This window comes from Callithrix jacchus, chromosome 13 (genome assembly GCF_049354715.1).
Source record: "Callithrix jacchus isolate 240 chromosome 13, calJac240_pri, whole genome shotgun sequence".
Lineage (NCBI taxonomy): Eukaryota > Metazoa > Chordata > Mammalia > Primates > Cebidae > Callithrix > Callithrix jacchus.
In genome coordinates this window covers 37,805,304-37,816,585 of record NC_133514.1, presented here as the reverse complement: position 1 = coordinate 37,816,585, position 11,282 = coordinate 37,805,304, and the positions used below count along the sequence as shown (strand labels likewise).

The window sequence follows — 11,282 nt, the reverse complement described above, 5'->3', positions numbered from 1 at the left end:
AATGAAGTAACAAAAAGTATGATGGGGAGGGAAAGAGGGAAATATATACATTTACTATTTGCCTGTTCTGGGATTAAAAAATGTAAGATTGTTGATTGGGGTTGGGTGGCTGTTTACTTCTTCTTTCCTATGTCTGAGTAATTCTCATTTTCATCTTGATTACTTGTATTTCCTGACCTGGGAAATCCAGCAAGTACTGGAGGACTTCTTAAACACAGCTCAAATTTACATGATTTCTGCTCAAAGGCAACGGAGGAATGAACTTTCCCTACAGAGGCATTTAGCATATCTTTATCACACAAGATCCAGTAGGATTAGACTTTTGTCTCATTTGAAACAGTGTGACCTTCACGAACTACTAAGCAATGGGCACAAAAATGGCATGCTTCCATTTTTATTTTGTTTGTTCAAAGTTACCATCTCGGGAGATGACTTGTAAGGAGCAAGTGAAGAGCACATGAAGAATATGGGCAGATCTAGTGTGGCTTTGAATATGCAAAAGAGTCCCCATCATAAACCTCCTTGTCTCAGGTTTGCTTTCCATTTTCTTTTGCATTTTCAACTGAAAGTATTGAGGATGATGTAACACTGTGTGTTCTATTCTGATGCCAAGATGTTTGCTTAGCAAAAGGAGAGTTACTTCTAGACTTGTAAGGATAGACAGGTGAATACGATGTCTCATCACCTGGAACAATGGTAGGAGGAAAATTTGTGTCTGAATATTTCTCTGTTGTCTGTGGTGCATTATTTACAATTTCATTGACTTTTGCAGTAAAGTCTCTTCATTCCTTTTGTAACAAGCAGTGCTGAAGGGTATGGCACAAAACACAAGATCTGAGGGCAGCAAGTTGAAGTCATTGGCTGGCCGGGTGATCACAAACCTGTAAGACAAGTCAAAGATAAACGATGAGCCTCTGCAGCTGGCCAGTGTGGCGACAGGCATTGGCCCAAATAAAGAAGTCATCTTGCTGGGCCCAAAGAGAAAATGTTTTTGTTTTTCTTTGCTTCTTGGGTTTCTGATTAATAGTAAATATCTATGTACTACTCACTCTTGAAGCACAGTGCAAGAGGAGAGGTTCTAAAGTAGAAATGCCTTGCTGCCCTTATTTTTTGTTCAAGTGGGACGGGGGAAGACTGTGGTTTGGATTGGCTGATGTCTAATGGCCCCACTCCAGGTCTGTTTGCTTTTAATAGACACTATACTCATGAATTCAACTGCCACAATATTGACCACTTAGCCAAGCTTTGTCAACAGGAAGATGACATTATTTCAGGTATTTTCATCCTGGCTTAGACCTGCTCTAACCTAATACTTATGCCACCAACTTTCACACAGAATGTAGCCTGGCCAATAGAGGAACGCATTTTTAAAATGCTCTATTTGAAACTCTGACTGGCAAGCAAATAACAAATGTCAGTGAACTCGAAAGAATACCCAGAAGCCTTAACACAGCATCAGGTACATAGCAAATGCCCAATGTGTGAGGGCAACAGTGCCTATGTGGGAATATTGAGGCGGGGTAACCTTGTATGACTTTCATCCTGCATTGCCTTACTAGTGCCTCAAATGATCACCTCTTTCTTAGCATCGATCTCAAGGCACCATTGAACTTCCTTCACCAAGTAACCTACCCAGTTTTACCTTTCCCACGGAGTCCTCTATAACCTCAATTCTATTCTTAAAATAATCTCCGGAACAAAATCACATAGTCTGTTTAAAACAAAAGTAACAATTCCACACCTCCGCACCCTGGTCCCCTCAAGTGTTAATATAAGCTATATATTCTCCCAGTTACCATGTTGCAAGGGCTGTACAGAGGTGTTTGGGGAGGAGTGGAGTTCAGGCAGAGAGGGAGAGAGAGAGAGCCATTTCCAGAACATCACTCCTCCCCTATTGTCTTGGTGGTGGGTGCTATAAAGCGCCTTCTTTCCATATCCATCAGAATCATCTATAGACCTCCACTCCTATGTTGGCCTTTGGCACTTGACATGCTCTTCCTTTCAAACTCTAGTGCAGCCATTCTTTTATATGCCTGCAGTGTCTATGTGGTTTACAACTCCAGCATTCAGACACATTGCTATGACTTCCAGTACCCAATGAGCTTTACCTCCAAACCACTTTTCCGGCCATGTCCTAGATGTTCTAATTCCTAAAGTTCTTCCACCTTTAAAATCTTAAGTTTCAATAAATCACTGCTGACTACAGCTTCTCATCATACTTTCTCTCTCACTCCCTTAACTCGGAGTACATCTACTATTCAATGTCACTGGGATTTCAAATCTTTGTTCTTTCACTATATGGTCTAGTATTTCTGCACAAATTCACGATAAGCCTCCTCTTCCACTCCTCTCAATAGCTAATCTAAACGTTGACTCCTTTCTCGACTCCTGATAATGTTTCTTCGATCGTTCTCTCAGCAATGACTGCACGTGCCCTGAGAAATCCTAGTGTGAGATAAAAATTCCTGGAAGCCTAGCCCTTGCCTAGAGCTAGATCTGCCTTGGCATCTCTTTTTTTTTCCTCCTTTTCTCCTCGTTGTTGTTATTTTCTATTCAAGACCGCTCCACTTTGAGTAATTTGGCTTCCTTCTCCTTTCTCCTGGAACAGGTCCCATCAATCTATTTCCACTCTATTCCTTTCAATTTCTTCTTTCCTACTGAATCCCGTCCACGCTCATGGTGGGGATCTTAGTCTGGACATACACAATTGTGTTGTCTCCAGACCGTAACTCTTCCTTTCCCTTTGCCCTCCACCCACATTTCTGTCTTCCTTGGGGCTGTCAGAGTGGTCTTTCTTTAAACTGAAAGCCGAACATATCATCCCCATGATTTATATATAAAAAGTACCAGGCTAGAAAAGAAGATCTCAATCAATATTTACCCAATGAGTCCAGCAGAAAACAAGTACATCTTTCTAATGTGGATAGTGGCATTCAGCTTTAGAAAGCTGTACAGACATGGATGAGGAGTAAGTTACAAAATTGAAATGGGGAGCTGATTTAAAATCTAGCTCCCCATTTCAATTTTCATTGGGGGACCGAAACTCCATTCTCTTTACATGGCCAATATTAATTGCACCCTAATTATTCAGGTCCCTCTTGTTTATACCCAGCCCTCCTTATTCTTACATAGTTCTTTATTTTCCATGCACCCTTCCTTGCCACTGTGGACCCTGAGCTCTGGAATTCTCTTTCACATTGTATAAAGTAGCCTTGGTTCTCATGCTTGGATGGGTGGATGGTGCTTTCCAATCTAGCACACTCCCCTTTTGTTTTCCAGGTTGTTGTCCTCTTCATCTATTACTCTGTATAAGCCAACACACAGGATTCCAAAAAGATCTAACGACCCACAGAACAGTTGTTCAAAGGTGTTTCTTGGCTGGGGAGAGAAGAGACAAACATATGTCTGCTGGGCACTTTGATTAAGCAATTATAAGCACTCACTGGAGTGTTTTTCCTGGTAGTAGAAGCTTGGTAAGCCACTTCGCAATATCTTTGTGGTGGCAGTGTCAGGTGGATAGGTAATTAAGTGTACGTTTAGTTCTGAAACTCTAATCCCAGTGATTGTTTTTACCATTCTGGCTCTTTCAAGAGCTTCTGGTGGGTGTGGTGTGACATATTGTTGTGTTTGTCCTTATTACCATTGCCATTCTGGCAACCACTATGAATTACCAATGAGCAACAGGTTGGAAAATGCAGCTTTTGAGATATATACTGAGTTAGGATGTTAAATAACATTTTGAGAATCATCTTATCCTGCTGTAAAACAGATCACAGTCCCAAATACTCATCTTGACCTTGTTCTTGGGCTATAGCCAACAAGATCACATGAATAGACAACAGTTTCAAGCCCCTGCAGCAGCAAATAGGCTCAGCATGATCAACAGAGATCCATCCATTCAGTTCTGTAATTCCTCAGGATAAGAACAAAGGGAAGACATGACATAAATGTAGAGAGGAGGGAGAGGAGTGGGGACAAGTCTACCGTCCTCTCTGATGCCAACAGGAAGTTGCTTGCAGCAGTTTCCTGGGCTTATATACACTCACAAGTCCACCTGTAGGTGAGGAACCCAGTACCACAGAAATGCAAAGAGCCAAATTACACTGAGGGAGCTTCTGGAATATGGTTTACACCTGGAACGCTAATGCACAGAATATGGGATTTGCCCCTTTTGGCAGCACACATCGACATGCACTGGGTATAGTGTTCTACCCAGGGGGTTTGCTAATGTCCTCTGAATCAACAAAAGATGTTTTATTGGAAAAGCCTACCCCTAGCAATAACACTGGACACCTGAATGCAATGCCAATTAAAACCAAACCAGAAGGCACCACATTGACAAGTCGATTTTTCATTTCTTGGCTAGACTCTACTCTGGTTTCCAAATGCCTGGATGAGCCACTGGAATTTTCCAGAATCATTATCTTCTCCCTTGCTGTAATCTACTGTTTACCAGCTCCCTTGGCTAAGAAAACTCAAGCATTTTTCACTGGCTAGTTCAGCCAGATTCGTAGACCCAAGTACAGAAGGCTTCTGGCTGATTTCAGCTGACCTTATCAGATTTCTTTAGCATTTTAAGTATAGGGAGAGTGGGCAGGCCTGGGGTCAAATTGCTGTAGCTCGGTCCCTGCTCTGACACTGATTGACAATGTGGTCCCCGGCAAGTCCTTGCCTCTCTGAGCTCCAGTTTCTTGATCTGTTAAATAGAATTAATAATAATGCCTACCATATAAATCCATGAACAGATTAAGTGGAAAAAATACTAAAGTAGACAAGCACAGACAAAATACTCAATAAACATTAGCTGTTATAATTATTATGAATACTCTTGTCAAGGTGCAAAGTTGCAGGGCCTCTCTGATGCTCCCTGTAGATTCGGGTTATTTATCTGAAAGATGAGGATAATAACAACTGCTTTATCTACATCCCATAATTATTATAAAAAATAAATATAACATATGAACACAATGTAATACTCTAAGAATATAAAGTTCTATTCTTTTTTTTTGTTATTTTTACTGTTATCATTTCTGTGCTATGGGATATCTATGAACCCAAATAGCCTGGACAATTTTCAGAAGCTCAGAGAGGTGAGGAAGTGAAAAACTGAGTTCAGAGAAGAGTGGACTCACTTTGACGTCTGACAAAATGGTTTCATGTAAAGACAGAAGCCCCAGCTTACACCGCTTTCTGCCAGACAAGAGCGACGTGCAGCTATCTGACAGGTCGTAGACCTTGTCCTTATCTAAATGCTGTTCCAGCTGAGAACTGATTCCTCCCGTCACCAGCATCTGAAGCAATTCCAGGACATGATAATTGTAGAAGGCCTAGAAAATAAAGACAAGCCACAAGCAAAGTCAGAAGAGCTAATATGTGAACAGTGGAGAAATATAGTTTTGGAGTTTTAGAGGGCATTGCTGTTTAACATGGACCTGGTGGTGTAGAACAGTGTTTCTCATTATAATTATCTAATGAAACGGAAGAATTACAGTTTGGGTACTGTGCTAGGTCAGGCCAAGTGCAGAGAAAGGAACACTAACCCACTTCTTCTTCCTTGGAGATTACACTGCCGATGAAGAAGAAACTGGATAATGATACTGACACCGGGGATTCCCCTCTTCCCAAAATGACCAGAGGAGGTATATATGTCAGGCCACAGATACCCTAACCATCATCAATGTATATTTAAAAATATATATATTTTCTGAGACTTTCTATAGATTTTCCAGTAGGGAACTGCTGATATTATTGTCATCTATACTTCAGCCTTTTGGATGTGAATTTACTTATAATCCTTTTGTTTGTGACTTATTTAGGGACAGATATTGACTTAGGTCTTATTAGTATTTGGATTTCCCATAGCTCTCATTATACTTTAGAAATTATAGGTGTTTAATAATTAAGTAAATAGGGTTTCTGAATCTTTGGCATCCAAATGAAACTAGAGGAAGATGTGGCAAACTTCTTATTTTGAATGAGCTTGAGTTTGAATAATCCCAGCCATTTTAATCAACTCTCTCTCTCCAGGACTGCTACCACATTCAGTGTGGGCCAGGCATTAACACACGTGGAAAGGCCATTGGAATGTATTACCCACTAGATTTTCTCAAATTTATTGAATATACAATATTTTTAAATTTTCTATCCTCCATTGTATTTAAATTAGACTTTGGCTTTATTAGAAATGAGAATTTCTATTTTTATATATTACCTAAAAGCAATCATTTTGTTTTTATAATAAATGGCAGGAAGAACTTCAATTGTTATTGTTCTAAAACATTTACCATTTATTTTCTCTACTTTCAAATTCCGGGATCCATCTTCTGAAACCTGGATTATCATAGGAACCTCTTTACTTCTTGCTCTGTCTTGATTTTCTGTTCATCTGCACCCCATTGTTTATAGTGCTTTCCCAGCAATTTCCAGAAACACAAATCAGATCATGATCTCCATCTCCTCAACCTTTTAGTGTCCTGACATAAAACCAGGCCCTCTCTCTCCACCATGGCCTCAAAACCCCTGGGATCCGATGCAGTCTCCCTTGTCAGGCTTGTCTCCTCCATGACCTGTTCCCTCTGGGGCATGCTAGTCTATCTACAGGTGCTCACATGGTTCTTTTACCACTTCATGCATTTGCTTTCGAACCTCTGGTTCATCAGCTTGGTGACTCTTTCCTGGGTCTTCTCAGTAGAAGGAAATTTCTTTTTCTTTGGGATTTCATGGGCACTTCCTTTTACTTTATTTCATTCTTCCATATTTTACAGTTAGTTTCTTGTATGGAACGCACTTGAGTTTGAATCTTGGATGGTCATATCCTAGCTGAGTGCTTTGGGCAATTCATAATTTTTTTTTTTTTTTTGAGACAGGGTCTCACTCTGCTACCCAGGTTGGGGTGCAGTGATGCAATCTCAGCTTACTGCAACCTCTGCCTCCTGGGTTTGAGCAATTCTCATGCCTCAGCCTCCCATACAGCTAGGATTACAGGTGTGCACCACCACGCCTGGCTAATTGTTTTGTATTTTTAGTAGAAACATGGTTTGCCATGTTGGCCAGGCTGGTCTCTAACTCCTGACCTCAAGTGATCCGCCTGCCTTGGCCTTCCAAGATGCTGGGATTACAGGCATGAGCCACCGTGTCTGGTTGTTTTTTTCAGCAACAGTTTTATAATCTTTAAAGCTGACATGGTAACACTTACCTTCCAGCATTGGTTGTAGGATTAAATAAAATAAACTGCACACATTGCTAAATTCTGTTTTCTTTATCATTGTTTCTCATGTATCTGGATCATCTGAAGTGATATTAATGAGTGTAGATTTCTGGGATCCCAGATCTCCTTGATCAGAATATATGGACGGGAGTGGGAATTGGGATTTAAAGAGCACCCTGAGGGGTTCTGACACTGGTAGTCCTCAGATCAGACTGAGCAATACTTCCTGAAGATGATGTGCTCCTTCAGAACATAGACTATGTCTACCTAACATCACATCCTCCATAGTGCATTGAACAAGGCAGGTGTTTGAAAGCTGTAAGAATATTGACTTCAACGGATAGGTAATTTTAACAAATAAACAAATATTCTGGTAAAATGTAAATGTGATTGGGACAAGCTGATTTAAGAAATGATATAATCTATATGAATAAGAAGATACTAAAAATAACTTTTCCGGCATTTTTTAGGTTAAAAGATGACTTCACTTTAGTCCTGAGACTAAAAGAATCTCCTGAGTGATGTCTTCCTCCTTGTGTTTCTTCTTTGTTGCATTCCACTACCACCTGGAAAGGTGCTTATGGAATAAAGTCCCCAATATCCGGTGGGGGAGTGAAGGACATAAATCCAGGTTGAATTACAATCCATTTAAGAACATGTGGCCATAGTGTACAGTGATTAAACATAATGCTGTTAGAATAATTCTCCACTGATTAAAGAAAAGGTGCACATTCTAGGGTTATCCTGGTGTCAATGGCTCTAGGGAAAAATGTGCTTTACATATTTAACTGAAAGAGGCTTAGCCTTTGAATATATCATTTCTTCAGTTCTGACATCAAAAGGATTATAATTCTATATTGAGAAAAATAATGGGATTTACATGTCACCTATATTCTGTGAGCTCATCTCCTATTATTATTTGGGGTTCTCTGACACTGACCTTTCTCAATATCCCTTCCCTTCCCTTCCCTTCCCTTTCCTTCCTTCCTTCCTTCCTTCCTTCCTTCCTTCCTTCCTTCCTTCCTTCCTTCCTCCCTCCCTCCCTCCCTCCCTTCCTTCCTTCCTTCCTTCCTTTGTTCCTTCCTCCCTCCCTTCTTCCCTTTCTCTCTTCTTCCCTCTCTCCCTTCCTCCCTCCTTCTTGTTCTCTCTCTCCATCCCTTTTGTCTTTCACAAGAAAATCTGCAAGTTGAAGAGCACTTGGAATATTTCAGATTTTCAAACTTGGTCAATGTTTCTAATATCATCTTATTTACTGAACTTGGACTTTGAATGTTAGAAAATGTTGCTGTTCATAATATTTTAACTTTTAGCTACTGTGAATGTTGTGGTCCCTGTCATAACCTAGAATATTACCTAATAGTATAGATGCCAACATCCTAGCCAAATGCTGCTTTGCACTCTGAGAATCCTCAAAAGCCTTAAGATGAAACATTTTTCCAGAAATACTTCTAATCTCAGAGTGAGATAATAGGGTAGGAAAACTGCAACTAACAAGCCAAGTGACCTTAAGAAAAATCACGTAACTTCTGTTGGCTTGACTTTCCTTAGGGGTAAAGGAAGGTGCTCGCCAAGTTCACATCTAGTTTTGAAAGTCTTTTGTTGTAGAACCAGATAGGAATCCTGCATATGAGCCTGGCTGCCCCACCATATTTTAATTTTGATAGCACTGAACTGATAGAAGATTAAAACCAAATCTGAATTGTATCCTGTAGGATATTTCTTCAGCTGGGTCAGTTTAGGGTGGTATACCAGGGGTAGTTGAAGCCATTCTAATGTTAACTGTGTCATAAAGTTTGTAGGGAAAACCCATTATTTTACATTGAAAAAAATAGCACAGGCCTATCTATCAAGGGATAGAATTTTTAAAATTGCATGAAAATTTAAACAAACCCTTAGTATTTCTAAGCAGTGACAAGTTCACAGCACATTACTGTGGGCTTTGTGGCCTTCTTGGGACTTACACATTTATTCTTGGTGTTTATTAGGGGCGATGGAGAGAGAAAGGTGGAAGAGCACTATGAAGGTGTCTGAGTACACATGGGAAGGAAGAGGGCCCTTAATATCATGTTGAAAATGTAGTTCACCAGGACGGAAGTAATGGCTAGTGTTTTCATCTTGCTTCAGAAACTGCTGAAGCATTAGCTTATGCATTCAGGGAGCCTGTCCTGAATGCATCTGCTCTTAGCCTTGACCTTCTGTGTAGTGTGGGTAGAGTCTAATTGTAACCTCTGTAACCTCTGTGTTGCAATCTCTTGGTGCATTAAGCTGGGCTGCAGGTTGAAAGTGTCAAACCCAGAAGACAGTTTTCGGGGAGGAATATTATGAGACAAAAGGGACATGAAAAATGGGGCAAAATGTGACTCCTGCCTCCTGCACAGGACTTCTGGCTGGAAATTGGAACCCTGTCTCAGAATAGAGGAGAACAGGATTCTGTTTATATTATGCCTCTCTCTTGGTCCTGTATCCTAACTTCAAGGGAATGAGTTCCAAAATCTTCTTAACAACAGACGTCTCTTATGCAATCGAATCTTATGCAGGCGCCTCTAATATGCCACAGATGAAAGTAGAGTTGCTCTGATGGAGGGAAGAGGTATGAGTGAGCAAGGCAGGTGGGCACATCTCCTCCTTTCTGCATTCTCAGGGAAGAAGCCCTCTTACCTCTACTTGAAAATCCCTGTGTGGCAAGGACATTGATCATCACAGAAATAGATTTCTGGAGGGTCAGTTGATTGTGGCAGCAAGGAATGACTCTGGGATCACATACACTTGGATCTGAAAACTAACTCGTTACTTGTAAATGATGCAACCTTTGGCAGATTATTTACCCAGCTAAGCTTCCGTATTTGACAGGAGAATTAAACCGGGTAATGGAGGTAATGCACTTAGTGAACTCCTTGGCTCTGGGTAAGTGCTTGAGAAAGGTTACTCTTCTTAGGATCGATAGCTATTATTCTTGATACTATCTCAACAAGAAAACTCATCAAAATGAGATGCTTAGGGACCTATGTAGGGAAAGGTATGATCTGGGGGACAAATACTGTGATCTTCAGTAATGTTTACCTTGGGGTTCTGTGAGGGATCAGACCTCCAGGACCCATACCTGCCTTTCTAACTTAATGGGGAGATCAAGGTCTTTGCCTTCCTACCAACCCTCAGCCAGGAGATGCTCCAGCACATATGGAGAATATCTGAAGCGTTTGAGAACATATTCAGGAGCCTCTGTAGTGACTCCAGATGTTTTTATTGAAAGGTGATAAATGTTCTCTTCCTCTCCAAGGGTATTTCCATGTGACCAGGTGGTAAGATCCAGAGTCCACCCAAGATCAATGGTCCCCAGAAGAAAGAAGACGATGGGATTGAAGGCTCAGGCTTGACCCTTGGGTCTTTCTTTGGTGATAAGAAGTCACCTCACACTTATAAGGAAGCACATAAAAGCAGTAGAATCAGGTGTAGGGATAAGGGAAACAAGAAGGAAAACAAAAATAAGCAGCATTCACAATTATTTTCAATGGCCTAGTTCAGCTCATCATGAAATAGTGTTACAGTATGTTCATTTTGCTGTGCCAGAAAGATTCAAGAGCTGGAGCAGAAGACTGCTAGGTAGAGAGTTAGAGGTTCAAGATTCACTCAGCACCCTTGACAGAGAAGACGCCTTCTTCTCTGTGCTCCATTGCCATCCCTACCCAAATTCAGCTGAGCAAGTGCCAGTCCTAAAATAAGTACTTATCTAGAGTTCTTAAGGCAAAGCTGATGATCTGCTGTGGGTGTGACCTCATGTGACAACTCCAATAACAGGTCACATTGTGTGGCCTTTTTTTTCTATGTAGCACATTTTGTTTTCCAGCAAGAGTCTTCCTCTTCCACTGAGTGAAGCCCACTGACCAAATATCTGAAGGCAGCCTGGGAAGAAGCCACACTCTTTAGACCACCCAAGGCCAATGTCACGCTCAGTTGCTGAATGGTGGGAGGCATCAGGATTCTTATGACCAAGTCTATGTTCCTCATGCTGACTTTTGTTGTGTGTTCATTTGTTGCTGTCCCTACTCTTCCAGCCCTTCTCTGTCCATCCTGCCCT

At 41.0% G+C, this 11,282-nt stretch overlaps 1 protein-coding gene across 3 annotated transcripts in view; it reads right to left on the bottom strand.

Annotated features, from left to right (window-relative positions):
• Nucleotides 1-378: 378 nt before the first annotated feature.
• Nucleotides 379-11,282, bottom strand: part of KCNU1 (potassium calcium-activated channel subfamily U member 1) — a 144,954-nt gene continuing 134,050 nt past the window's right edge. The window contains exons 25-27 of one of the 3 annotated variants that reach the window (XM_054243837.2): nucleotides 5,133-5,327; nucleotides 3,268-3,378; nucleotides 607-883 (exon numbers count right to left, since the gene is read on the bottom strand). In XM_054243837.2, the coding sequence (XP_054099812.1) occupies nucleotides 749-883; nucleotides 3,268-3,378; nucleotides 5,133-5,327 (441 nt within the window). In that variant the 3' untranslated portion in view covers nucleotides 607-748. Of the gene's footprint in view, nucleotides 884-3,267; nucleotides 3,379-5,132; nucleotides 5,328-11,282 lie in introns of all 3 variants that reach the window. The other 2 variants (XR_008475938.2, XM_035270261.3) reach the window with 2 other exon arrangements.